The sequence below is a fragment of the Manis javanica genome, chromosome 15 (genome assembly GCF_040802235.1).
Source record: "Manis javanica isolate MJ-LG chromosome 15, MJ_LKY, whole genome shotgun sequence".
Classification (NCBI taxonomy): Eukaryota; Metazoa; Chordata; class Mammalia; order Pholidota; family Manidae; genus Manis; species Manis javanica.
In genome coordinates, this window is record NC_133170.1 from 64,566,119 (window position 1) to 64,594,065 (window position 27,947).

Genomic DNA, 27,947 nt, shown 5'->3' on the forward strand with positions numbered 1-27,947 from the left:
TCTTGAGAGAGAGTCTAAAGATTTGAGTGTGGAGAAGGAAATAAACATCCAGAAGGCAAATGAGTGTGGACAGAGTATATTCAGGAGCAGAGAGGAGAGGCAGATCCTTTCATCTCTGCTTAGGTGGGAAGGGTAGGAGATGCCCAGAAATGGGGTCATTCAAACAGAATGATGAAGATGAGTATATTTAGATGAGCGGAGAAGGGAGGGAAGGACGTTCCTGGCAAGGAAACAGCACAGGTAATGCACAGGGATCCTTTTTCTTTTTAACCATCTTAAATATTTAGCACATATCTTTTTCATCTAGAATTAAGTTTCATAGATTGTGTTTCCCCAGCACTGCAACTTGGCTTACCCACATCTACTGGCTGACTGATGCCCAAAATAACCTATAAAGTCAACTTTTTTTAAAACCTACTTCATCAAACATATTAATTATGGAGGGAGCTGAAAAGCAGGTAAAAGGTTGGAGTCAGGCAGAAAGACTTGAGCCAGTCTCTAGAAGGTTCTCCCTAGCTGCACTGAGGGCCTAAAACTCCTCCTTCTTTCCTTTTAGTTTTGAAACATAATCGTCCATATTCTCCCCCACCTTCCTTCTCCTCTCATTCTCCTCTTTCTCCTCCTTAATCTGATTCGTCGCCAATTCCTCCCTTGTCTCTGGAATTCCAATGTTCCTGAACCTCCTGCAAATCCACCGAGATGCTCACTGGTCCCAATGTCTGACACCCATCACTGTGCACTGGCTGCTCCCAACTCCCACCCGCTCCACCTGGTCCTCCGTGAACTCAGTACTGTGGGCTGCATGCCTCCTCCCGTGTCCTCTTAAGTGTGTAGTTTCCATCCCTCAGATGGTGAGGGACTGTCAGAGCCTCTCCTTTCAGGGGCCGGGAGGGGCAGTGGACCCTCTCACTGGATGGGGAGCCCCAGGTCTTTGTTGTGGCATCTGGGCAAAATGTGCTGAATGGACAGAGTTGAGAATGGGAGGACTTATCAGTATCATGCCAAAGAGCTAATTTACATCATCTAATACTCTTTCCCATTTGCAAAACACACAAAAGGTAATGCTTTAGAACCCTTTTTCAAGTGTTGGCATGGAGGGCGTATTTGATTGAAAAAAGAAACCAGGACTGTTTGAGGTTGAAGCAGTTCAGTTTATGGAAGCAACAGTGGTCAGGCTCTCAGCACAAGCTGGCCAAAGCCCTGGACAAGCAGGGCATGGAGGTAGAAAGGAAAGACACATGCTATAAGCCTGGACTTCCAAGTAATGCCTCTTCTCCATCGCTCCCCCTCCTTTGCACTATACAATATGGCATGAGATTAAAAGGCCACTTGATTTCCAGTTCTAGACATTCCAGATGATGTGACCTTGGGAAGGTTACTTCATTTGTTGATCTTATGTTTCCTCCTCTGTAAAAAGGAAATAGGAATGCCTACTTTGCAGGAATGTAAGAATTAAAGGTGATGTTGCATGGACCCAAGTGCCAATAAATGATACCCAAAAGTACATATGCTGAATGCATAAACTGAGGGTCATAACACCTACAAGGAGTCATAGGATTCATGGTAAGTGGAGGGTCCTGGGTGTGAGGGATATGTGTACTGATGCCCACTCCAAGTGTGGGTGCAGCACCACCATCCAGGGCCACACACCATCTTGTTCTGCAGGAGAAGCCAGAGGTCTACATTTAGATGTGTAATTTCCCAATTTTAAACCCACTATAGATGAAATAAATCCACACGTGGACCCAATCTGGCCTGCAGTTCACCATTCTGCAGCCCACAATAACACGTTATTTCCTGGATCTACCAAACTGAGTGATCCAGCCCATGGAATGATCAAGGGGGCCCCTGCTCGCTGTACAGAAATATGTACAGCTGTGCCCCAATTCTCAGCATACTTTAGAAGGGTGTGTTTTTTTCTGCTCATCTCCAAACCACTGTTTTGAAATCTTAAAAGATCAATGAGGCTAGAGTTAAACGTTAACTTATTTTTAAAATGAAAGTTATTGGTATACAATTTACATAGAATAAAATGCTCCCATTTGAAGCATACAGTTGGAGGAACTTTGGCAAATGTATACAAGTGCGTAGCCACAACTGTAATCAAGATCCAGTATGCATCCATCAACCTGGAAGTCCTTTGTGAACCCACGTAGCCAATTTTTGACCCCTCTGGTGCCTTAGGCAGCCCCTAACCTGCTGTCTGTCCCTACTGTTTAGATTTGCCATCTGTAGGATTTCATATCAAGCGTGTATCCTCATTTGTGTCTGGCTTTCACTTGGGAATTTTTTTGGAGATACATCCATGCTGTATACATCGGTACTGCTTTCCCTTTTCAGTTTGGAGTCTTATCCCATTTACAGAGATAAAGGAATGTGTTCATCAACTCACTTGGTAGTGGACGCTGGCACTATTGTGGAGAAAGATGGTGTGAATATATAAGTGTAAGTATATCAGTCTTTGTAAAGTCAGCCACTTTAGAGGATGTGAGGTGGCATCTCACTGCAGTTTAAATCTGTGTTTCTTTGATAACTAACAGTGTTGAGTGTATTTGTGTGCTCATTTGCCATCTATCCATCTTTTGTAAGACCTCTGTTCAAATATGTTGTCCATTGTTTAAACTGGCTCATCTGTCTTCCATTCTGGATGTTGGCCCCTTGTCAGCAATATGATTGGCAAGTATTTTCTCCCAGTCTGTGAACTTGGCTTCAATATTGAAAATAGTAATATTCTAGATTTCATATGTTGTTTCCACGTTTATCCCCTCATTTTATCTTGCAAGGAAGGAGAAGACATACTATATCTTGATTTCTCCAGGTGAGGAAAGTAAGAGAGAAGAAAGTGAATTATTCAAGGACACAGCTGCCAACCAACAAATATTGGTCCATTAGATTCTGCAGTGTTTTTAACCACATGGAATTAATCGTTGGAATGTAAGCAACAGGAAAAACAGCTTCTTGTTCTTTTTTTGCTTCCTGATGTTTCTCCAGGGCTTAGAACTGTGCCGGGTACATAATAGCCACTCAAATAATTGTGGGCTAAATTCCTCTATTTTCATAAAAAGACTATGGGCTGACTGACAGAAAACTCTCTCCCTTTCTGCATTTCGCTGACTGACAATTCCTGCCTGTCCAGCTTATGACCACAGTCCTGGCCACGGCTGGCCCAGCCAGCAGAGATCCCAGAGGGTCTATGGGAGAGACGCTTCACTGTGTCTTTCCCACTGGACTGAAAAACAGGATGCTCTGAGGTTGGAAATGCCGTAACCACCTCACCATGAAGACAGGCAAGCCTTGCTGAGGATGTTGCACAGAAAGGAGCCCAGGGACAGAGAGGATGTGGGTGCTGGCGCATCTTCAAACCCATCTGTACAGCACAGCCCAACTACACGTATTTACTGTCCTCCTGATCTCAAGGGTCAGCAGTTTGGGGTGGCTGAGTTGGGTTGTTTTTTGGCTCAGAGCCGCTCAGGAGGCTGGTCAGGATGCAGCAGTGCTCCAGGCCTGCTCACGCAGCCGGGAAGCTGGTGCAGCTGGGCAGGCATCCTCTGTACATCCCTCCACGGGCCCCTCCACAGGTACACAGTGCCCACATGGCATGGCAGCTGGCAGCTTGTCCCAGGATGACTGCTTCAAGAGGGAACACAGCAGAGGTGGCCACGTCACGTAGGACCCAGTTTCCGAAGCCACACACAATCGGTGGGCTGTGCTCTGTCGGCTAGAGGCAGGGAAGCCCAAGCCACACTTCAGGGGAGGTTATTAGATCCCCCTTTTCAAGGAAGGAGTGTCAAAGGATCTCTAGACCGGTTTGAAAACCACCACACCAGCCACAGCCGAAGGTCTACCTCAAGATTTTGCTGTTTCATGAGCTAATAACTCCACCACCACCACCATCTCCATCAGATTTCCTTGTTCATTGCATTTTCTCTCCTTGAGCAAAAGAGCTGGGCCTGGGTTTTCTGTCACTTTCAATAGACAGACTCCTAACTGACACAGCAATCAGGAAATGGGTCTCCTCGCTCTAATCCAGTGTTCCTTCAGATACACCGCAGCTGAACAACAGCAATGAAATCATGGTCAGTGTTGAAGGTGGTCCTAATTGTGTCTCTATGATGCATTCTTTCCATAGCTGTGATTTGCTCGGAGCTGGGGCCCTCTTCCAGGAACGCTGCCCCCAGTACAGCAGGGTTCTCACAGGGAAATGTGGTCCAGCGTGAGACAACAGGCTCTGTGGCTCGTGATGCCCACGACGAGGGGAGAGCCTATGATAGAACTGCTCTTTGGTCATTTGGAGGGACTGACTTAATCAAAGCCTTGAGCCTGAATCACTGCTTTGCACCCAAGAGGCTCTTCTGGAAGGATATGAACCCTCTCATCTCCCAGAACCCCTCACGCAGCAGGTGTTAAATCAGTATTTACCTCTTAAGCACCGTGTACCAGTGCCACCTACTTTATCACACTTACCTGTCCATCTGGATGCCCATCAACTTTCCTAGTAGGAAGCCAGGCGGCCACATGCTGATGCCCCCCAGAAGTCAGCCCTCTGCACCCCACCACTGTCGGCCCGTTGGTGTTCAGGCTTTCAGCATCCTTTGAACTCATTTCAGGGAAGAGTTTTGTACACACACACACCCTACATACTAGTGTTACGTAAGATGAATATAAATGAATGAAAGTAGAGTGTGAGCAGTGTGGCTGGAACTGGACATTGAAACCCTCACGGCCTTCGAGTCTTGGCGAGCACCCATCACTGACTGTGACCTTGACTGGACGAAGAGACCAGGTGTGCGCTAAGTCCTCCATCCGCAGGACACCCGAACATCTGTGAAGTTTCACATCCACCTCATACATGTGGACACGGGAGACGCAGCGGCCATGTATCTGGGCCAATGCCCCAACATGGACAGGTGGCAGTGCAGGGCTTTGGACACAAACCATGTGAATCCACATTGCCACTCACTTTCCTAAACACACTACTTTCCTAACTCCAGAGGGCCTGGCTTGAGACTAAAGAGCTTCCCATGCAGCCCTGTGGCTGAGGGCTCCAGCTCAGCCTATGTCCCTGGTCCTACGACCTCATTCTACCACCAGTGTGGATGACCTGGGGCATGTGCCAGAGTCCTGGGACTGCTGACACCAACTTAACAGCTTGGAGCACCACACATTTACCTTCTCACAGTTCAGGAGCTCCAAAGTCTGAAATTAAGGCTTTGATGAAGCTGCTCCTTTCTGAAGACCTCACCAGACAGCCTGTCACCTTCTTCAGCTTTTGGTGGTACCCTGCACTCCTTGGCTCCTTGTCCCTTTTTTAAATCCACCCAATCTCCAGTGTCATTGTCACATCTTTTCTGCAGTCAAATCTCCCTCTGCCTCCCTCTTTGAGGACAACTGTAACGATGTGAGGTCTACAAGGAGAATCCCCATCTCAAGAGCCTTAACTTATCACATCTTCAAAGTCCCTTCTACTCTGTAAGGTGACACAGTCACAGGTTCTGGGAGTTGGGGCACAGACACATTTTGGGGGAGGAGGAGAGAGGCACTCAGCCTACCCCAGGGGGTCACTTATGCTGCCGACCACTGGCTGGCTCTCAGCTTCATGATCCATGTGACAGACAGAAATGAGACTTCTGCCTTGCGTGTTAGAAAAATGAATTCAGTGAGCTAAATTGAGGGTGGCTATCAGTAAAACCCTTAGAACAAAAGGTAGCATACATTTATCTCTTAAGAAAAGTGAGATATTCATAAATTACTGACTGGAGATATCTCACAATAGACATTCTACTCTCACGGAAAGGAGCTAATTGGAGGCTCTGGGAATGCCTAAAGATTAGAGGCATGGATGGGACAAGGGAGTCCTGGTCATCAGGCATGGAGAAACCTTAGCAGTGGTTGTATCTAATTTTCCCGAATGGCAGGGGTGGGGCAGGTCTGAGCACCACCTTCAAGGGTGTCAAGCCATTCCATTGCCCTATGTTAAAATGGCACTCAACAATAAATATGAAATGAAATTTTCCTTCCCCATGCAAAATTCATTTCACATCTTCTCATAAATCCTGCCCGAGGCTTCTGCTACAATTTCTTAGGCTCATAACCCCATCACAAGGTCACTCTGAAATCAGTTTGCAGGCCGTTTTCCTGGTGGCAGGCATGGTTGAATAAAGAAAGGGGGAAATTATGCTTGGCTGTTCTGGATATTTATGATTTAAAAAGAAAACCTGACTTCTGATACTAGAACTGAATCAGAACTTATGGATTTCCTTTATTTTGATATGGCTTTAATTGGTATCCTGATTATTATGTAATAGAATAAATCTATTCTCATTTATCTTGCTAAAAGAGGGTCAATACACATTGTATCTCATAAGCATTTCAGAGATTTCCACTGCTCAAATCCAAAGATAACTTTGCATTGTGTTCTTAAACGTAACCACACACACACACACACACACAAAAAGACAATGTATATGATCCTAAGAAAATCAGTTTTTCAAAGACAGTTTGTCTTCTAAGGGGAATAAAACAGTTTTGCCAATAACTTGACAGTGCCCTTCACATCAACATTGATTTCACTTTGGAGGAAATGTGCACACTTCTCTATGGCAAGTCTGTAATAACAGTGAAAGAACTAAAACCCCTGGATAATTTTTGTGATTAATTTTTGTAATGCAAGCTTATTGTAAAGATCAGCAAAAGTCAACAAGTAAGACTTTGACACTGAGATCCATACAAATGGATGTTTCATTTTGTAACTGTGAACTCAGAACACCATACCTTGCATGTGGTAGGTTCTCAAAAAGTGTATGGCTTGAATTTAGGAATAAATAAACATCACCCATCATCTCACTAATATTAAAACTCTATCATATTTCACCCTTTGACTTTTGAAGACATTGTGTGTGTGTGTGTGTGTGCGTGCATGTGTGTACATACCAGTAAACTGAGAGCTTTTCTTGTGCCAATGAATCTTCTAAAACACTGTTTCATTGGCCCTGTTACATCTTGCTATGTAACATGCTTAAGCTATTAAATCAGTCTTCTATCCTTAACTATTTAGCAGATTCCAGATTTTTTCACTATTAATTAATTAAAATGTGAAGACCATGCTTCTGCGTAATATTTGTGATGAATTATTTGTGATAAATTCCTAGAATACTGAACCAAAGGGTTATTAAACAGTTTAACAAATCTTGGCACATTCAGACACACTGCATATGGGAAGTTCTATGCAGGTTTTCTGCCGTTTGCAATTACACTTAGGTGAAGTTGTAATATAATATACTTTTCTTAATTGTAGTGTAGAAAGGTTTAGGTTTTTACATGTTAAAAATATTTTTTATTCTTTAATTATGTCTCATTCCACTGTAAGAAACCCGAACTTCTTTTAAGGAAGGGGTTATTAATCTGGTGTCTGCTGTGGACATGGAACCTGGGGGTCTATGAACTTGGATGGGGAACATCCCTGCCACACAGCCTCTGACTGAAATGTAGCCCGTCCTTCAATAATGAATGTACCCAATAGCCAGAGCAGTGGAGACAGTGACTATTCACCAAGAGAAGTCAGTGTGATCTTCACGTCATTCCACCTTGCTGGTGAGAATATTCTGAAGATTCCATTTCTATATAATCACCTTCTTTAGTATCCTTACAAATTTTGCTTTATGGAATTAGAATCATTATTCTGAGAAGAGATGTATAGGCTACCCAGAGTTGCCACAGCAAGTCCCTGGCACCAGAAAAGGAGGAGGGCCCTGCGTTAATGGTAGCAGTGGGGCAGTCAGGGTCAGACACAAGTTTCCCATGTAACACACCCAACCCTGTAACCTGGAACAGGTCCCAGGGAAGTGTGGGCCTAACAGGACAGTGGTGGGTAATACCTAACGTGATTTTGAGTGTTTAAACAGATGGAACATTTGATACGCCATCCTTTTCTCAAACCCTCCGGTCCCTTGGGCAGAAAGGCTCAGCCTGCTGCACCTTGTGTTTAATAGGTTAGGACTCTCCGCCCGTCTGCTGCAACACAGAGGAAGCCCCCAGGCTTCAGAACTGCAGTGGGCAGCAGCCTCCACCTGGATTTCAATAATACAGCCTTTATTCATAGTTTTGAGTTTTCAGTTAACTTCTGAATCTGAGCAATGCTAATTTTCCAGTTTGGGAAAGGTAAACTCCCTTTAGGAGAAATTTTGTTACATTCCAGAGTGAAGGGAGCCCATGGAGTCCGTGCGTAGTCCTGCCACTTGGAAGTCGACACGGTACAAACTGTGAGGAATATACTATTGTCGGGGCTTTGGAAAACCTGTGCCAACTTCCACTTTTTTCATTCCATCCAGCCTCCTGGTTTTTAATGATTTCAGGTGAAGAACAATCTATACACACAACCATTAAGCAATAATGCTGAAAAACACCTCCATTTCTCCCATTTTGTGTTGTATTTAATATCCAACCACCCTCTCCACATGGCCCCTTCCAATGCTCGGGTTGTCTCATTCCCCTTCAAGGGCCTTGTACCGGTTTTCTCCATGCAGGTCTGTTATAATAAACACCTTCCAGCCCAGCAAAATGCTGTGCTCATCCATTTTCCATTTGCACCAAAGAGTGGGTCATCAAAACCACATTTGGCAAGAATCTCAGGCTTCAAGAGTCACACGAGGACACCGCTAAGCAGTAACCAGCAAAGGAACACTGACAACTAACACTGGTGTCTACTGAATCTAAGGAATTCTCACGGGCTTTGAGATCCCAGCAGATTTCTGTACACTTTGAAATTGATCCTGACACAATTACACCTATCCTGGTATTCAGTCCACAATTGAAAAACCTATTTTTTTTTCTTCTGGAATATTTTAGATTTAAGATTACAGGAAAGGTATCGCTGACCTTGTGATGTGAGTTGAGGTCATACTCAACATCTTATTTCCACTGTACCAAAACTGGATCTACCCTTACAACAAAGATGAAGGATCTATAGCCACCCACCCCCAGCACCCCCACATTTATTGACTGGAATCTTTTGCTTAAAGAATAAGCCTCTTCAAAACAGTGAGATGAAAAAGGTTTTAATGCTACCTGCTATTAGGATGGCTGGTCAGTGGATCACTTTCTCCTTCTGCTGATCACAGGGCATTTAAAGTGGAGGTAAGGGTCACTTTGAGCACAAGTCTTAAAAGCTTATAAAAAAGTAAGTTTGTGTAAAAATAAAAGGAAAATTAAAAAGTAATTTAGAAAGAATTAAGTTAACCTGGTGCCTGAGAACAGTGGATCCCAGTGAGAAGTGGAAAATCAAATAATTTAAAATGAGATCTAGAAATTGTTCATAAATGGAATCATAAAATATGTGACCTCATGTGTCTGGCTTCTTTCGCTAGAATAGTTTTTCTGCATGAGAGCTGGTTCTTTTTCATTGCTGCATAGTATTCTATTGCTAAACCTTAACATGGTTTTTACCTAGTCATCAACAGATAGACATTTGGGTCATTCCCAGTTTGGGTTGTTAAGGAAAAGGCAAATTTATGAAGACAGAAAATAAACAAGTGGTTGCCACGAATTGGAGAATGGGAAATTCCCTGCAAATAACAAGGGACTGGTTCTGATGATGGAAATGTCCTAAAACAAGGTGATGGTGATGGCTGAATAACAGATTAAGTTTTCTAAAACTCACTTAACTGCAACTTTAAACAAGTGAGCTTTATGGTATATAATTCAAAAGCTGTAAAGAAAGAAAAAAAGCCCCAAGTGGGAATTCAACGTTCCATGCCCTTACTGTTAATTTCTCCTACTATGTCTCAGTTCAAATACCATTCCTGAGCAGAAAGGCATGCCAGCCTAACTGGTGACAAAACTAATCACCTGGGTTGAAGGCCTAAGTCACCAAAGGGCCTTCTTGAACTAACTGGCCCACGGCACAAAAGCTGAGTGCTGTCAGAATGACACTTTTGGAAAATGATAGAAATGACAGAATATCATTTAAAATAAAGTAAGACATCCTGTTCAAGGGAACAATAACCAGAGTGAAATTTTAAACATAAGAAACAAGCTATTTTTTACAGTTGTACTATAATAAAGCTTCTTTGGATGGATCCTATAATTTTTCTTTGTTTCTTTTATTAATGTTCCCTGAAATACTATTATCCTTTCTAAACTGCTCCCTAGGCCTTCAAGAAACAGATAATCCAAACACAGCATTTGTTCCATCAAGCTTAGCACACCAGGGAAATCTGGAGATTTCAGGATGTCCGGTGGGATGCAGAGTAAAGGGTTGTCATGGAGAATGAAGGCACAGAACTGAAGAGCCTCTTGCACTGCACAGCAAAACGATCAAAACACCAACTTTCCCAAGAACTTCTCCCTCACTCTCAAAAACACTTAAGGTATGCAGAAACCTAAGCAGCTTTTCCACAATGAACACCTATGAATACCCCAAAACAAATAGGATTACAAATGCTCATAACATGTAGCAAATAAAAAAATGCTTCTATATTTTGCATTATGCACATGCATAAAAATATAGAATAAATAGAAGCTATGAAGATAAAGTTATATAGATATATAGATACAGCTATAGATATAGAAATATTTTTCCCTGCAGAACTTTTACAGATAATGTTGTCCATGCTTGAAGAGAAAGACACTAATAGTTCTGCACACATGGGTGTATACACACTCACATGTACACCCATTCACTGAAATTTCCAGTTCAGAAATTTACATGAAGACAAATAGCGGCCCATGGTTTTCTAGATAAAATGGTACATCCCATCAGATATATTACTGCAGACATTTTTGACAATTCCCTTGAATGAAGAGTTTTATTGTCTTTCCTCAAAGCAATATATAGGGGGTTGGTCGGACTCCATGAAATTACAAACCACAGCAACCTAGCATTAGCTGCGATCTGTGCCACCAGAGTGCATTTATGAAGCACTTTGATGAACACCAGCAAGTGGCATAATATAATTATTGTTGCTATTAGGTTATTATTTAATGCCACATTTATTACTTTTGTAGCTCTAGAAGAAAAAGCAGTCAGTATTTTAGCATTACAGCACTCTGGAGATCCTATCGAAAGTTTCTGCAAGTAAAGATGTGCGGCGATATCTCACTGTCGTTACACACCGAAGTGGATGTTGAATAATTTAATCCCAAATTTGGTACTGTCCTTGAAAATGGGAGATATTAAATATCAAATATACGGATGTAATAAAAGTAAAGCAACATAAAGGTAAATTAAGGCAAACCTCACCCTTCCCCATGCTGCCACATAATGGGATTGGAAGGGTGTCAGGAAATGGTAAATGATTCTGCCTGAGGTACAATTTCGTAGAGAACTGGGCTCACAATTTCCCTTCACTGTAATGCCATGTGCTTGAATTATCGCTGCTCCTTCTCTTAGTCTATATGTTTCTAATGGAAGCAGTACAAACAAGCTTACATTTCCTGGGACCAACTCGGTATTATCTTAGGAGATCTAAAGTGCTCTCCTCCACGTCATCTGCCCAACGGCCTTGCTTGTACGTGGTGTTTCAAATGCTGGTCTTCTAAGCAGCATCTATGTCACATCCCACCTATGTCCACAATAATTCAGTATTTTCCACAAAATAAGACATTTTCTGTGGGTCATTTTTTTAAACATGCTATTATTCAAGTTTTGTGCATCCCTCCACACATTTTTTGGGTCAATCTAATGTTGATATACATTAATAACTAGATCTAGGACATTCCACCTAATTCTATATGAATGTACCATCTTTTAATTGTTTCACCTCTTGAATGATACTTAGGTCGTTTTCAACTGTTAGCTATTGAAAAAAATACAATGAACACTACTGCACCCATATATGCACATCTCTCCATATCCATGGCTAGTCTTTTATCTAGACTAATGTACTTAGAACTGTAATTTCAGTCACCAGGTACTGAGAAATACCTTTCCAAAGTGGATCAAGCGTTTTGTACTTCCTCCTGCAGTGTATAAGGGTTCCGTGTTCTTTGGCATCCTCAGAAAAACATTTTATTGTTTGCTTCTCTTTTGTTTTTGCCAATCTGATTAGGAGGAAGGATATCTAGTAGCAATGGAAATGACACCTCGGTCTGTTGTACCCCTAATGCAGAAGTTATTAAAACAAACTTGAATGGAAATGCTTCTGACAGATTCTAAATTTAAACACAGTGGGAAAACTCTGTCCATACTTGATACAGGCTCTATATACAATTAATGTAATTCATCTCATACCTTGGGAATGGAAATAAAATATAATCTTTCATGACCTATAGTGTGTTCCACATACAAAATAGTCATTTTAACAATCTAAAAACAATTTAGAGATGGTTTCTTTGAATGGTGCTCTTATTTCTGTGTGTTCACATGTAGGATTATGTCAGCTTCTCACCAGTGTCCAGAGAAGGCTGACACTGTCACGTTAATTTTACAGAAGAGGACACGTTAGCTTTTATTACCTCTCTGGTGAAATGTGAAACAGCCAGCATAAAAATGAGAAATCAATATTAGATTTCCTGAATCAAGTCCATGTTCTTGCTTATGAAGGAATTAACATTCGTATGGTAATACATATGGTAATTATAACTCATAAAAGCCAAATGTAAGGATATTGAAGGCATTTAAGGTGTCAAAAACATCACAGGCCACAGAAGAGACAACATTTTGAGGACTTCATACTATTGCTTTAGGGTTTTCTGTTGTTAAACTCAGGTTCCGGGTGTCAGAAAAGCTAAATTGTCTCACTAAAGACAGATTGCTAAAAATCATCTCTAATCAAATTATTAGATTACTTTTAAAAAACTCAAGGTCTTTATTTGCTTTCCAAAGCAAAATTCAACATTTTAAAACAAATCCATTGAAACAGTATCTCCATTACAAGTCATTTTTGCTCAAAACAAAAAGATGCCAGATCTTTCTGGCTTCAAATCTGGGCAAGTCAGCAGATGGACAAAACGTTCCAAAAATAGTCAGTATCCCATCCAGCAATCACACAGATACACGTCGAGGACCGTGACACAACACTTTCCACAGTGCACTGCAATGTCATTCTTTTTCTGTCTTCCGTATCTTATCTTCTCCTAATTCAAACCATCTGTGTTCACTATGGGAATTTTCAGAAATACACCTGAGCAAATGAAGGGCCAAATCTGAATTACCAGTAACCTCGTCTGGGGATGCACACTGTCCACATTCTGATTGACATCTTCTTGATTTTTCCTGCCCTCTGCTTATAAACAAAATTGGTATCATATTATAAGCTCTTTTGGAAGCCACTGCTTTTTATAGCTGATTTAGGAAGACATAATCCATATGCTATAAAAGTCATCATTTTAAGGTGCACAAGGTAGCGGCTTTCAGTCTGTTCACAAAGTTGTACAACCATCATCACTACTTAATAATAGGATATTTTATGACTCCCCGAAGAAACCCCATATCCACTAGCCCTCATTTCCCATCCCCGCTTCTTTTATGTCTGGTTTCCATTACACAGCATGTTTTCAAGGTCCTTCCATGTTGTAGCTTGTGCCAGGACTTCTCCCCTTTTACGGCCAAATGGCACACGGCAGTTTGGCTGCCGTGACCAACACTGCAGTGGACACACATCTGTGGACACAGCCTTTGTTGAACATATGTTTTGGTCCTCATGGGTCCAGTAGTGCTAGGCCTCACATGACCCCATGAGCTCCATGTGTTCCTGTGGTCCTTCCCTCATTTTTCACACTCTTGTTTGATTTTCTTTCAGGGATTCTTCCTTCGGATTTTCACTTCGTTTTCATTCTTTCTTCTGAAATTTCTCTTTCTCCTACCATCTTCACTCACCTCCACTGATTTTGTTTTCTGCAGCAGTGAAACCAACCGCCCTTGTGGTGCTCAACCCCATCTGTCTTCTCTCTCGGGTGGCTTCTCTTGTGGGCCTGATCTCTTGTAAGATACAATGCTTATTTTGAATTGGAGACTATGCATCAGTGTTTGAAATCATCTCTATTTCATGTGAAATTCTGTCTTTGTCCCTGATGTTTAAGGGTTTCCCCCAAATTCTTTCTCATGGTGTTACTTTTCATATGTCTATGGGTTTTCTGCCTGTTTGGGTAGCCTGCTCCAAATGCCTGCTCCTCAACCAGAGACTTCAGCGTCCAGAGAAGCAACCTTGCAGCTTCCATGCTCTTACCTGGGCCACCATCAACTGTCTCTATTAGGAGACACTCCTGATTTTTATATGCCTAGGTCATCACTCACATTCCAGAGCCCCCTTTTTTAATGCACAATTAAGATCAGTGACCTTGACACCCTCCTTATCCCAGGCCTGTTTGCACTTTAACAAACTCAGTTCTCTAAGTTTCTAACACACGCAGAACTTTTCTAGTACATTGCTAATGTGGGTCTTCCCACCCCTATTCTATGTTCCTGGAAATTTCCATGGGAACCTGGAAGCATGAAGGAGACAGTTAGGTCCTATATTCTTTTCATCATGCTATTGGAAATCCCACAACACTTTCTCTTTATAAATTGCTGAGATAGAGATTTTTGGTTGACCAGCCCTTTCAATCTGCTTTTCTATCTTCGGAGCAGAAAACTGATTCTGAGCTGAGTATACTGCTGCCTATAGTAAGTAATATTACCCATTTCCTTTGAAGTTTGATGTGGCTATGTGATCGTTCTGACTAATGAGATGCAAGAGAAGTGGGGGTTGGCATGAGTTTTCAGGAAAGATGCTTAAAGGGAGTTGACCCAGCTGAGAACACCTGTTTTAGTCATTTTTCTTTGTCCTGCAATGCGGATGTGATAACTGGTGCTTTAGCAGCTATTTTAATCTGTGAGGATAAAAGCCATGCATTAACCTAGATTAATATGCTAAAAGATAAATATGTTAACATAAAGAAAGATAGCTTCCTGGGACCCCAATGGTACTGGGGAGTTGCCATAACAGCCACAACCTGCCTACATCAGGACTTTATTTATATGAGAGAGAAATAAACTATCTTGTTTAAATCACTCTCATTTGCATTAACAATTAAATAATCAAACCCAATCCTAACAAATGCAGTATGAGATAAATTTATCAATGCCAGCTTATCCTAACTTTGTACATATATTCATGATCTTAAATCATATCTATATATATTTGAAATATCAATTGCTTTTTTATGGCAGTTCATGTTATTACTTAAAATGTTTGTTTTAAAATGAAATCATTTATAATATATGGAAAGTATTGCATGAAATAAAAATATAATTATGAGAAAAGATTGAATTCTAGCTATGTAGCCTTTCTAGTCTACAATCTATTAGCAAAGAAAAAAGGTCTTAAAAACATATTCGCTCCTAAAAGAGATGGACTCTTCAGTCAGAAGTCTTGCTGGAGAAACTGAAGAGCATGTAAATTTCTGTCATTCCAGTTTATTTAAATTCATATCTGTGTACCATCTAAAATCATTTAAATAGCAACTGTGATAAACTTTGGAAAACACTCATCTGTGCAGAGAGGAATGGATAAACAAAAAGTATATGGTTTTTGTTACATGTATCTAAGTTTACACAGTGCTATAGTAAGCAAGATTCTGAAAATGCAAAATGCAATGTGATGGACAGAGAATAATCAGTTATTCTGCTGTGTTCCATAATATTTCCCGGCAATGCTTAGTCAAAACAGATCTGATGGCTGTGATAACATGCATATGTTAATACTGTGATGATAAGGTTTTTCGCAACCAAACATCTTCAGAAAAGGAAGGATATATTTCAACTTAAACAAGAGATCTTCACTCCTTCCTGATGAATTTAGCACTAGCACCAGCATCTCCTTAATCCATAAAATTACACCCATCACAGTGACTTAACTTCATTAACGCAACGTCGTGGCCCATGGTGAATTATCAGCCATACAAAATCCATGACTCTCAACGTAATTAAGACTGCCTTTTTTGCATTCTGATTATGTGATTCTGGCTTTTAAGAATAACCAAAAAACATTAAAAGAGAAGGAAGAACTTAAAAAGCGAAACAGCTTTTGAAGCAAAACCGACTAACATTCAAATGCCCACTCCATAATACATTTTCCTATTATCCTTAAGAAAAACTGATCTCTTCCCAGGCCACTCACTATCCCAAATAGTGGAACATAAATTTTCTTTATTTAATTTCATAAAGACAGAAGTAAAATGAAAAATTCTTAAGAGAGGATAAAAGTTGAACCTATTACTGAATATATTGTGTTCCAAAAAATGTCTATTTTTACTGTATACATTTTATTAAATGGCAATACAAGCACATATTAAAAAGAAATATATTACAGGCCAAGTGGTTCACAGTAAAAACTAATTTACCTTCAGCCTTCTTCCCCAGCTTGCCAGCTCCCTCCAGTAGAAATTCCCTCTGCTCAAAAAATGAACCCTTCCTTGGGTTTCCCCAAATGGGGCTTCAATACACACACTGTTATGCACCTTATTTTTCTGAACAGGTGCACGAAAGCCTCTCAATATGTGCACTTACAGACTTGCATTATAATACACATAGTATCAGAGGTGTGGCCTAACTCTAGAACTTCACTGAACAAACATTTATGGAGAGCCCGTGTGTGCCCGACATGCAGTACGGGCTGGAAACACCACTGCAAACCAGGTAGGCATGGTTCCCAAACCAAGAGCTTCCTTTCTACAGCTCCCCCATTAAGCAAAGCCTTCCTAGCTGTAACCTAAGAACTGGATTCCAAAAAAGATTTTAAATACTCTGCATCAGCCCACATGTGCATGTATAAAACACATAAAAGGGTACATGTATATGCACGCACATGTTTTAACACCTATTATCACATATATGTTCCATGAATTCCTGCTATATATATATACATATACATAATTTGTGTGTGTGTGTGTGCTTTTTCTCCATCACAAAAACAGAAACCTGGCATCAGAGTCTACAAGGGGCAAGAAATATTCTCCATAGGAAATGGCATGGTATCAGAACTTCTGAAGGACTAGCGTGATATCTCATCCAGAGTGCTTGTTTCCTAAAGATACTGATGCAGATGAAAGGGGGGAAAAGACACGCTCCACACACTGGTATGTTTCGGTATGTTCTAGAGATGTCGTGTTTCAGTTCCATGTGAGGAGGTATTAAAACTCCTTGCAAGCCCCTCATTGGAGGCAGCCAACACCATAACGGGGTGGAGGTACCTTACTGCTTCTCCGTGGCTAAGATGACCTCAACTTCTTCTTAGCCAGGAATTCAAAAGTGAAAAAAAAAGCATCAGAGTTTAAAATGGTTCAAATGCCTTTGCAACTCAACCACTGCCAGTAATATTAAGACCTCACAGAGGAGATGGCAGGAGCAGGAGGAAACCAGACACATGGGTTGGGGCACTTTCCCCTAAAGTCCTCCTTCCTTTCTGGTAAAGAATAACATCTATCTATCTATCTATCTATCTATCTATCTATCTATCTATCTATCTATCTATCTATCCATCCTTCCTAATTTTTGCTAACTTCACAACACAAAAGAAACCTTTTATTGAGGTGGCACCTTATTTCCCAAATCCAATGACTAGTTCGCTGGGTTAATCAGTGTGGCACACTATTACTACATAAACATTTAGGGCAGAACTCAAAAATGCAGATTTCACTTTTTTCCTCTCGTTTGCTCTACAAGCAAATCTTCAAGAAAATACCTTGGAACATTCATCACAGAAGGAAGAGCATGAGCCAGAGTTTGAACATTATAACCGGAATCCTGGAGCACTGGTGCTGAGCAAACGGGCACAGAAGGGACTCCTAATCAAATCATTCCTCAAGTGACATCAAATCCTCCTTGGTAATAAACCAAAAGTGTGTAACAGCCAGCACTTGAGATTTATGACCTCAATATTAGGATAAGTAATAGAGAATAAACATATTTTCCAAACACCGAGCTACAAAGGTTAACAATCTGACTCCAGAGATAATGTGTTACCTACTGGGATTCATCCATGTGGTATTATTTCAGTTTTCAGTAATATAAAAATTAAAAAGCAACTAACTTAAGAGTGGTACAAGTATGTGACCATACTAGGAAATGTTCACAACCACAAATGAGGTTTCAGGGAAGAGCTGCAAATCAGGAACCACGACCTTCCCAGGCTCTGTGCCCAGCTGTGAGTTGGCTGTTCCTAATTTGGTAAGAATCGGAGACAGATTCAAGTTTTAATTTGTCTCAAGAGTGATTCACAGCAGATAATTTGCTGTACAATCAGAAAATGCCTGCACACAAATCCCATCACATCCATTATATTTAAGTCTACACAGCAAACGTGGAATGCAACAGTGTACCAAGAGATATACTCACTCTTGTTTGTAACGCTTGCAAAACAGGCCATTTGATTAGAGATGCCGAGACTTTCAGTTCACCTAATTGTATGGATCGAAAGGGGTCATGTGGAAGTGTAATATCATTTGCAGATAAATTTCATCTCCAGGGAGTCCTTGCAGGTGACCCAGAGTTGCACTGGGATTTTAAGTGGGTCCACTGTGAATAACAGTCCACCCTTCCCAAATGAAGGAGTCCCTCCATCCTACTAGAAGCACTAATAACACAGACGACACACACTAAATGCAAACCCCAGTGAGAATGGTTGCTAGCAAATGTGGGGAAAATGAGTCCACTGTCGCTGCTAGCCTGAATACATGGAGAATGCAGGGACTCACCTGTTTTCCAAGCCAGCAGATTTCTTCTGACAAACAATGACAGCGGGTGCATATTTCCCAGTATGATCTGTGCTGTCCTTGACCTCCCAAACAGAAGGGCTGCTGGCTCTCACACCAATGATGTTCACGCCTTTCTTCACCTTTGCCCTGTGGGAGACAGTGAGTGCACAGCTGAGACAGCTCTGGGGAATCCCTGGGCTACCGCTCGTTCCGGGAACACAGTGAACTTAATTGCACATCCTTGCGTGGCAGGGGTAAGCTCAAGTTTAATAGGATTTAGTCACATATTTGCAACCACCTTCCAATCCATCTGTCCTAATTTTTCCCCGATTATTCCCACTTTTAATAGAGGAGAAGTCAGCAGTGCACTGGCAGCTTGCAAGCAGTGGCTACATAAAGAAATAGTAATGGGAGAGTGCATGGCTTTAATTTTTTTTAAATGAATTACCTGAAAGCCCCAGACTGTTCAAACTAAATAGAGAAAGAAACTGAATTAAAACCGGGAAAGTAAAATTCGTAAGAACAATGCCCATCCACTGAACATGGCCTCTGTGCCGGGCACTGACAGCCACTTCATCTGTAGCATCTACTTCCTAACGACATCCTGAGCCCACATGAGGAGGCTGCAGCTCAGACGGTTCAGACTAATGTAGGCCAAGACGGGTTCAGCATCACTGTCCCCTCCAGCACCATCATCGTCTTCATCATTACTAACACTTATTGATTACTAAGTGATCAATAAGCCAGGCTCTCTTCTGAGCTCATTACAGTTTTATCTCATTTAATTTTCACACTGCCTATGAGGTCAGTACCCTTTTAATTTTCACTGAACACCTGAGAAACTTGGGGTTCATGCAGAATCTGAGCAGCTGGCCCAGGATTCTCAAGGGTCCCTAACCCCAGTGCAGGTTGAACAATGCTGGCTGCACCCTTGACATCACATAAGACCTTCTAGTGCAGAAGCCACTTAGTCTGATGTTACATTCTTTGTCACTCACCACCAGTCGGTATACAGCACAAGCGCTCACATCTACTCAGACTTTAGACAAGTGTACCGGAGGGACCACACTTGCCGTCGCAGACTTCATTACTTCTCTCGCCCATTCACTGACCCCTTCCTTCCTGCGCCCATGGGAGGGGACAGATGACATGCTCATGGGACTTCTCTAGGATGTCAGTGACTTCATTCCCTACTGAGAAGCTAAATGAGTGAGCAAGCAGGAGACTTGGCAGAACTGGTTTCCCTGTTGGTCATTATACTTCTTTAAGAAATTTTGAGTGAGAACATGTCATGGAAAACATATAGGATAACACAAGCAGTTTGATGTTCAAACCGGCCCGTATGTTTGAAAAAGTCATGGTTCCACTGTGGTTTCCCGCCTTAGTCCCATGGGAAACATACAAAATGCTCAGAAGCAGGAACCCCAGGGCACACAGGCTGACAGGCACCGGCCTGAGGGTGGCTGGCTTGGGCATGCATCCAGATTCATAACCACTGTGCCCGTGTGGACCCAGAGCAAGGCAGGCAATCGGGTCCTGTCTGAAACCCTCCCTCCTACTACGGTGGGGACAAGCCAGGGGGGAGAGCATGCTCAGGACTGGGGCTCAGAGAGGGAAGGCCTGCCTGCTCCCAGTGCTAACACTATTTCCCAAAACCACTTTAAACTGTCTTGTGTAAAAAGGCATCAGCATGGCAGGTCTGAGATGGCTGCTCCTACAAAGGCCTGCTGGCCAGACTGGCCCCTGGCACTTGGGTCCTGTGAGGGCTTCCACCGTTCCCTTATAAGAGGGGCTCCCTGGGCCTGAACTACTGGGACAAACACCATAGTTAATGCCAGATCCCTGCTTTCTTTCTGGGGGTCTGAGATTGTGGGGCATGCCAGGTAGAGGGTGCCTACGTGACCAGCCTCTGGAGGAACCCTGGGCTCCTAGGTGCAGGTGAGCTTCCCAGGAAGACGGGAGGAACTGAGTGCGTTAAGGGACTCCCCTGGGAGGCGCTTCCCCAAGCTGGCTCCTGATTCCCTCCTGACTTCGCCCAGGGTGCTTCCCTTTGCTGAATTTGCTCTGTGTCCTTTTGCTGGAGAAAATCTTAGCCTGATGACAGCCGTGTGTGGGGCCCCAGGAGTCTTCCTAGCACATCATCAAACCTGGCGTGGTCTAGAGGACCCCATCACACATACTCACTTAACTATTCTACAAGAGATGAGGAATCTCCTGGTGTTAAAGCTAGCATTTTAGAAGACCTTTTACAGACCATTTATAGATCTGTAATGTCTATGCATGAATATCATGTATAGGATTGTTTCTATAGGAAAATAAAACACCATGTTTTGTGTTTTAAATAATCACCGTAGAAGCCAGCATTTTGAATGCAGTCATTTATAAATTGGGAATTGTGTGCATAGGCAGAAGCCATCTGCCCTTCTGGATCCAGGTAAAACATACAGGTGAATAAGCTAGGATTCCTGCCTTACAGGAACTCAATTAAATTGTAGGCAACCCAGATGTGGTGGTGAAAAAAAGTTCAATTCACTGTGGACAGCTGCTATTATATTATGATGAATTCTAAGAGCTGTCCCAATTACCATGCACTGGAATTTTATTGAATCAAATTTGCTTTAAATAAATAGGTCACCAACCTGGTTTTGGCAATCTTTTTATTATACAGGAGACATGATACACAGACTTTTCTGATATAGAATAGGCTCATCTTTTTCTTAAATTTTATTCACAAGTAGGTCATTTGGAATTCAGATAATGTTTCTCCAATGCATCATCTTGAAGTTCTTTCTTGAACATGGCTGCTTACTTAACCCATGAATTACTCAATATTTGTGGCTAATAATTCTACTGCAGCTACATGAAGCTGTAATTTATAGCACTGTTTTCTAAGGAGACATTCTTTCTGAAATATAGTGCAGGACACTAGGAAGTTGACTTTTTCATAGACACAGGATATTTTCATAAGAGAAGACACATTTCTAGGACATATGTCAGATGTTCTGAACTGGAGCAAAGATCCTTGCTCCAGAGAAACCAGTGAATCGAGTGTGCATATCAACTATGAACGTACACAAGGATGTGGGTGGTCAATCTGGGGGATGTATCTGTGGTTTTACTGAACAAGGATCATGCTGGGTTAATAATCTTAAAACACTAATCTCTGAACCATAAATGGCAACGTTTTGGAACCATTAAGACAATTCTTAAAGCACATGCAGTTTGGCTTCACTGGGTCTGAACCAAATGCCAATTCCCTCCTTTTTTCTTATGACAACTCAATTACTTACATTCATTAATGGAAGTTTTATGACCTACTTGTGATCCAATAAATACAGGTCACACTTCAGCTTCATTACTCAGAAATAAACAGAGCACTTGATTTCTAAAGACACCATGCTTTTTATTTATGCTTAATAATACATCTATCATAGTAATGGGGAAAAAGCCATAATCCACCCCCCCACCCCCATAGTATGCATATGCCCTGGGGATTCGAATAAATAAACCTTGCTTGGGTTAAGAGTATATCGTGTTTTTAAAACAAAATAGAGTATGGTGTGTATATAAGTATACAAATGTATACACACACACACACACACACACACACATACACATGCATATTCATGCCCAATCTAGAGTTTTATCCAAATAGGGTCATGCCCAGGACTACCATATGGCCATACAACTTGTGTCCTTACCAACCCCAGGAAGCACCACTCATACAGAGTATGATGTGAACAAAACCTCCTAGATTTAAGCAGTGCACAACCTGTGTAACTACCCAAAACAGCCCTGATTCTACTACAGATGCTGCTTTATTCACAGGTCATCCTGGTCTCTCTTCCTCCCAGGAAAAATAAAAGAGCTTAAAGCAGGAACCCGGCCAGCCACCTACCAACTCTGTGGGAACTGGGTGAGGAAAGGCCAAGCAGCAGAGCACTGCATGTCGGCCCAGAGGATGAGCAACATGCACGTCACTCTCCAGCCAGACGGGCTTCCTACTCTGAGGCCCTCCTGCTCCTCTGGGGCCTCGCCGAGTCAGCACTTCCCACCCCATTAAACCTGCCCTGTGGGCTTTCTCTGCCACCCAGACTGCTCAGTGACTTTGTAAAGCCACCTTAGAGCTAAATGATTCCTGCACAGTCTTTCATTCTTCCAAGATCCTGGCTTCCCTTCTGACTCTTAGTTCACGAGAGGGGGCCACAGGCCAGTTTCTCCCACAAGAAACAGGCACAAGTTTGGAGCTGACATGTGACTCATAGCAGCAGAACAGAAGCCATGGCTCACCAGATGGAACGTGCCGGCAGGGTGGACGTGGACTCCAACTGTGAGGAGGAGGGAGCTGATGCCCCTCCCCAGCACCACCAAAAAATGCTTCAGAAATAAGTGACCAAAGCAAATAAGGAATTACACTGGGTAAGGAAACCTAGGCTGTTTATTGATTCATTCAGCAAATATTTTTTGGTTCCCACCTGTTTCCAGGCACTATCCACAGCGCTGGAAATGCAAACAAAGACAAAGCATGTATGTTTCCTACTGACAACAAACTAACATTCTGGTGGGAGAGACAGAACACACACACACAGCCATGCATGCACTTACACATGCACGTACATACTCATGTGCACGTGCACACACACACACACACATACACACAGCCATCTATTATGTTGATAAGTTCTATGAAGAAAAGGAAAGCATGGCAAGGGGATAGAGAGTTCAGTGTCAGGGTAGCTATCTTAGAAAGATTCCGTTTATTTTATGATCCACATGCCTCTAAATAGTAAAGCCAGCAGGTAAACCATGCGGGCAGGCAGAAGGGGCTCATGGACACATATATGGAAGCCTTCTACATTTGACTACATTTGATTGCTCTTTGCCTTGCATGTGATGGGGGGACCTCTTCTTACTTTTACTGAAAACAGACTACCCCCCAAGAGTCAAGAATGCTGTTTGAATATTCCCCAGTTGACTCCATACAGACCAGTAGCTCTCATTTGGAAAAACAAAGCCAGAAATGCCTCTCATTACAACCTCCCAGTAAACGATGGCTGAACTGGAAGGGGTGGAGGGTGGGGGCGTTGGCAAGAGAGGACATCACATTTCCAGAAACACAGGTCACATTACTTGTTTCACAAAAGTAATGAATGACCACACTCTCTACACTGCCCACATGTCCTGATTAGAATTTCGCCTCAGATAGATGCTATTGAATCTTCCATCAGGGAGCCATCAAATAAACCAACAGACATGCAAGAAAAAGATCTCATTCTTCATTGACCATATCTCCTTCTATGATATCACAGCATGCCAAATCCTTAACAGCGTGCCCAGCAAAAAACACATTTTAGCCATAATCATTATTATTTTCCGTTACATAGAAGCCTGGATGCCTGACTCTTTTGAATCCATTTTTACCCACGTCTCATCTATACAATAATCACCAACCAATGCCCTGATTCTTCTGAAAAATAGAATGAAAAAGAATACAATCTGTGCACCCTGATGGGAGAAGATGCAGACCCACAGTTCAAAGTGGCCTGAGAAATCCCATGCTTTTCTAGGGCAATTGTCTCAGCCGATAAACATTCACAGAAAAACAAGTCTGGGGTGAGTTCCCCACTGAGAAGGGCTTCAGAACCCTGGACTCACTGCCTATCCCCGGGCATCATCATACTGGGGCTGGGCACCGGCAGTTTGGGATAAGACCTAATGCTATCATTTTTGGGGAACCCACCCCTCTAATCTCTAATTGTACTGCCTATCAGATCGAGATTGCTGCCTTTTCCCACCTTCCAGGTCACCAGTGCCTTAGAGGAACTGCTTCTTTATGCTATCTGCTTCTTAATTAAGGAAATATACTTCTTTAATTAAGGAAAACATTCTAAATCAAAACCAGAACTAAGGTGAACAGACTCACCTTTTCAGAGACATCTTTTGTGGGGGAGGGGTTGCTAGCTTTTAATTAGCATTTTTTTCATTGAAAAAATTTTCACATGCTACAAATGGGGATACATGCAAAGTTCCTCTCACTGAAGACTTCTCCCTCAACTTCTCCCCAGTTTCATGTACATTTTCTGGGAGATCAACATACTTAGTTTTGTAGATTTTTTAAAAAGTACCAATGGTAACATAATGTATACACTTTTATCCTCTCTCCCTCTGTGTCTGTATATGTGTGTGTATATAAAACACATATATATGATTTATAATACCTATGTATATTTATAGTACACAAAGGTATATTTTAAAACATCTAGTAAGTACATCTACATCAGCATTTAAAAACTCACTTCTTTGTTGATTTAACCTACACACTAATCCACCGATTAGTGTACTTGAACAAAATCTAAGTGGTGTCCACTTGCTGGACAAACAGGTGGTTTCCCACCTTTGCTACTACAATTCTGCTTCGGAGAATTTCCCCACTTACACTGCTTTGCACATACATACAAGTATATCTACAGCATCAATGCCTAAAAAAGGGAACTGCCAGGTCAAAAGAGATGTCCACGTTCAATTTTGATAGAACTCGCTCAGCTGTCATTCAGAGAGATTCTAACCAATTGACATATTCACAGTCTTAATATGCCATCTTTCTGCCTTTTTGACTGTTTCAGCTCTGATAAATAAAAATTATATTTTGGTAGGTCTGAGGAGTGTTGACTTTTTTCACATGTTTGAATAATCTTTTTTTACTAAATGACTGTTCACATCCTTTCTCCATTGTTTTGTTGTGTTTTTTTTTCACTGTTTATTAGGAAATTGCTTTTTAAGGAAATTAATCTCTTGATCCATCTGGAATTTACTTTAGTGTGAGAAATGAAAGAAGGCTCCAAATTTATTTTTTCCCCATATGGGTTTTATCAGACCTATTTATTAAATGATTCACCCACCTCCCATCGATTTAAAGTGCCATCTTTAATATGTACCAAATTCATGTGTTTCTTAGGCTTATTTGGGGGATTTCCAATTGCTTTTATTGATCTGCCTGCCTTGTCATGAACCAGCACCCAAATGTTTCAAACACAATAGCTTATGATGTATTTTAATACCTTGCAGGGCTATGTGTCCTTCCTATTCTCTCCCACTTTGGGGGCATCTCAATGCCTTTTCAATAGGAATCATGTCTCTGTTAGCACATCTTCAAAGATAGTCTTTCAGTTTGGAAAATAAAAGTGCCTCTGAAACATCCCTCTCTGAAATTAAAATGAGCAGATGTCTGTCAGTTATGGGGGGAGGGCCCACAGAAGATTTTATCTCTCTCCAAAAGGTAACAGGCCGGCACACTGTCACCAGGACCAAGGGATCCTGAATCCGAGCACTACACTGGCCACTTTACACACAACATCCTTTACAGCAATGGCCTCCTTAGAGGGATTTGTCACTGGCCCGGAAAGGATCCCCCTTCTTGGGTCCATGAATCGGACGAGGCTGACTGTCAGCCTCCTTCGTCCTCTGCTCTGGGATTGGGGCCAATCAGGCTGAGGAGCTCAGGAATTTTCCAAGAGCTAAGTACTGCCTCCCCTGTTCCTCAGCCCCCATATAACCTGAGTCTGGGGGGACATGAGCCTTCAGCTAGTGCCCCCAGGAGGACCCAAGTGTGAAGGGAGCCTGGGGGGAGGGAGATCCCCCCACAGCACCACAGTGCATGTGTTACAACTGATGAACCCACAGTGACACAGCATTATCACTTCTCAAATTGTGTTTGTGGAATGAAAATTCAGTACATCATAAAGAGTCTTGTCTAAAAGCTGGCATACCTTTGCAAAGAGCTGTTGTGGAGACAAGTTTATCCCCATTTCACAGGTGCAGAAGCAGAAGCACGTTCTTGGGAGAGTTAGCCCTACCCTCCCTACCCCTAGCCAAGAGGATACCTCGACTCAGAAGAGTCATTTACCTTTACCCAAAAAGGCAGAAGAGGAAACACACTCCTGTAGTTCCAAAAACTATAAGCTTCCTCATTCCACAAATGAGAAAACTATGGTATACAAGACATGACAAATACCAGATATTTCCTGAGATCAGCGGCGTGGACTGTTAAGACACATGAAAGAAAGCTCTGATTACATAAAAGACAAACTGACCTGGTAGGTACTGGAAACATTTACTCTTTGTGTCAAACAGATAACGATTTTTCCAATTCGACAGCCCTAGCTGAAGAAGCAAAGTACCCATTCCATTTCTTTTTTTAATTACACCACACGGGAAGACTTCCCTATACTTGTATACTTAAAAAATCCTGAGAGAGAAACTTGTCGACTTCGTAGCTGGGATTGCTGAAAGAGGGGACTTCATCCACCTGCTCCCACAACTGTAAACTAGGGTTTATCTAACTTAACGAGGGTGGCTCAGGGCTCCTGCTCTCTGATGCTCTGAAACTGTTCTTTTTTGCCGTAATTTCTGAGAACCCTTGCCTGACACTGAAGCATAGATAGCACTTAGCAGCTTGCGTCTGGACTGCCTCCCCTGTTGATGCCGCATCATGGCACTTAAAGCCCACATGCTGCTGTGCTGTTATTTGTCAGCAGCCAGCTGCTCTGCTTTCTAGGACACTTGAGTAACAATTTCACAGCCATTACCAGTCTGCACTAATGACACTGGCTGAAAGCTGAGTGCTAAACTGGTTGTAAAAACTACAAAGAAAACAAGGGGAGGTGATGGCAGACATGCTGACAAATAAGAAAGGGTGTTTTAATTGCTTGATGTAAGTCTCCATCACCTCCATCCACGAACACTTAGCAGAAACGGCTGACTGCACTTTCCAAAGATGACCACAGTACCTGTCTCCTGTCTTGCACGCTCTTCCTGCAATGTGACTTTGGTTCCCCTGCTTGTACTGATGGTAGAGCGATGCCATGAGATGGATGTGTCAGGCCATTGAGGGGAATTAGCTTCCCCAGCCTCTGCGGGATGCTTCCCCTTGGAGCCGTGACCCGCGCAGTACATGCTCTCATTCCCCCCGAGGCCCCGCCATCCCAGAGTGCGTCTGCAAACACATGCATCTTCCTTATACCTAACCTTGGCTAATTCACTCCATTTTACTACATGCCTGTCCCCGAGTTTGGGACCCCTGCTTTTTTGGCAAAATTACAGAGGGTCCAAAGTTGCTACTGCTTCACAGACTCTACTACTTTGATCACAGTCCTGTGACATTAAAGACCAAAGAGAATTCAACACCCTCCAGTATTTTGTTTGGGGTGAAGAACATATCACTGGTAAGATGGAAGTGCCCGCATGGGCAGAAATAAAGGCTCGCCAGTCCCCTTCTGACT

At 42.2% G+C, this 27,947-nt stretch overlaps 1 protein-coding gene across 4 annotated transcripts in view; it reads right to left on the minus strand.

The window, feature by feature from the left end:
• The window catches only part of TMEM132D (transmembrane protein 132D), a 511,610-nt gene that overhangs the window by 255,746 nt on the left and 227,917 nt on the right, over positions 1–27,947 (minus strand). For 3 of the 4 annotated variants that reach the window (XM_073222681.1, XM_073222680.1, XM_037014488.2), the window contains one exon: positions 18,670–18,816. The exons of the other annotated variant lie outside the window; for it this stretch is intronic. In XM_073222681.1, coding sequence (XP_073078782.1) covers positions 18,670–18,816 — 147 coding nt within the window. The remainder of the gene's footprint in view (positions 1–18,669; positions 18,817–27,947) is intronic. 4 annotated transcript variants of the gene reach the window in all.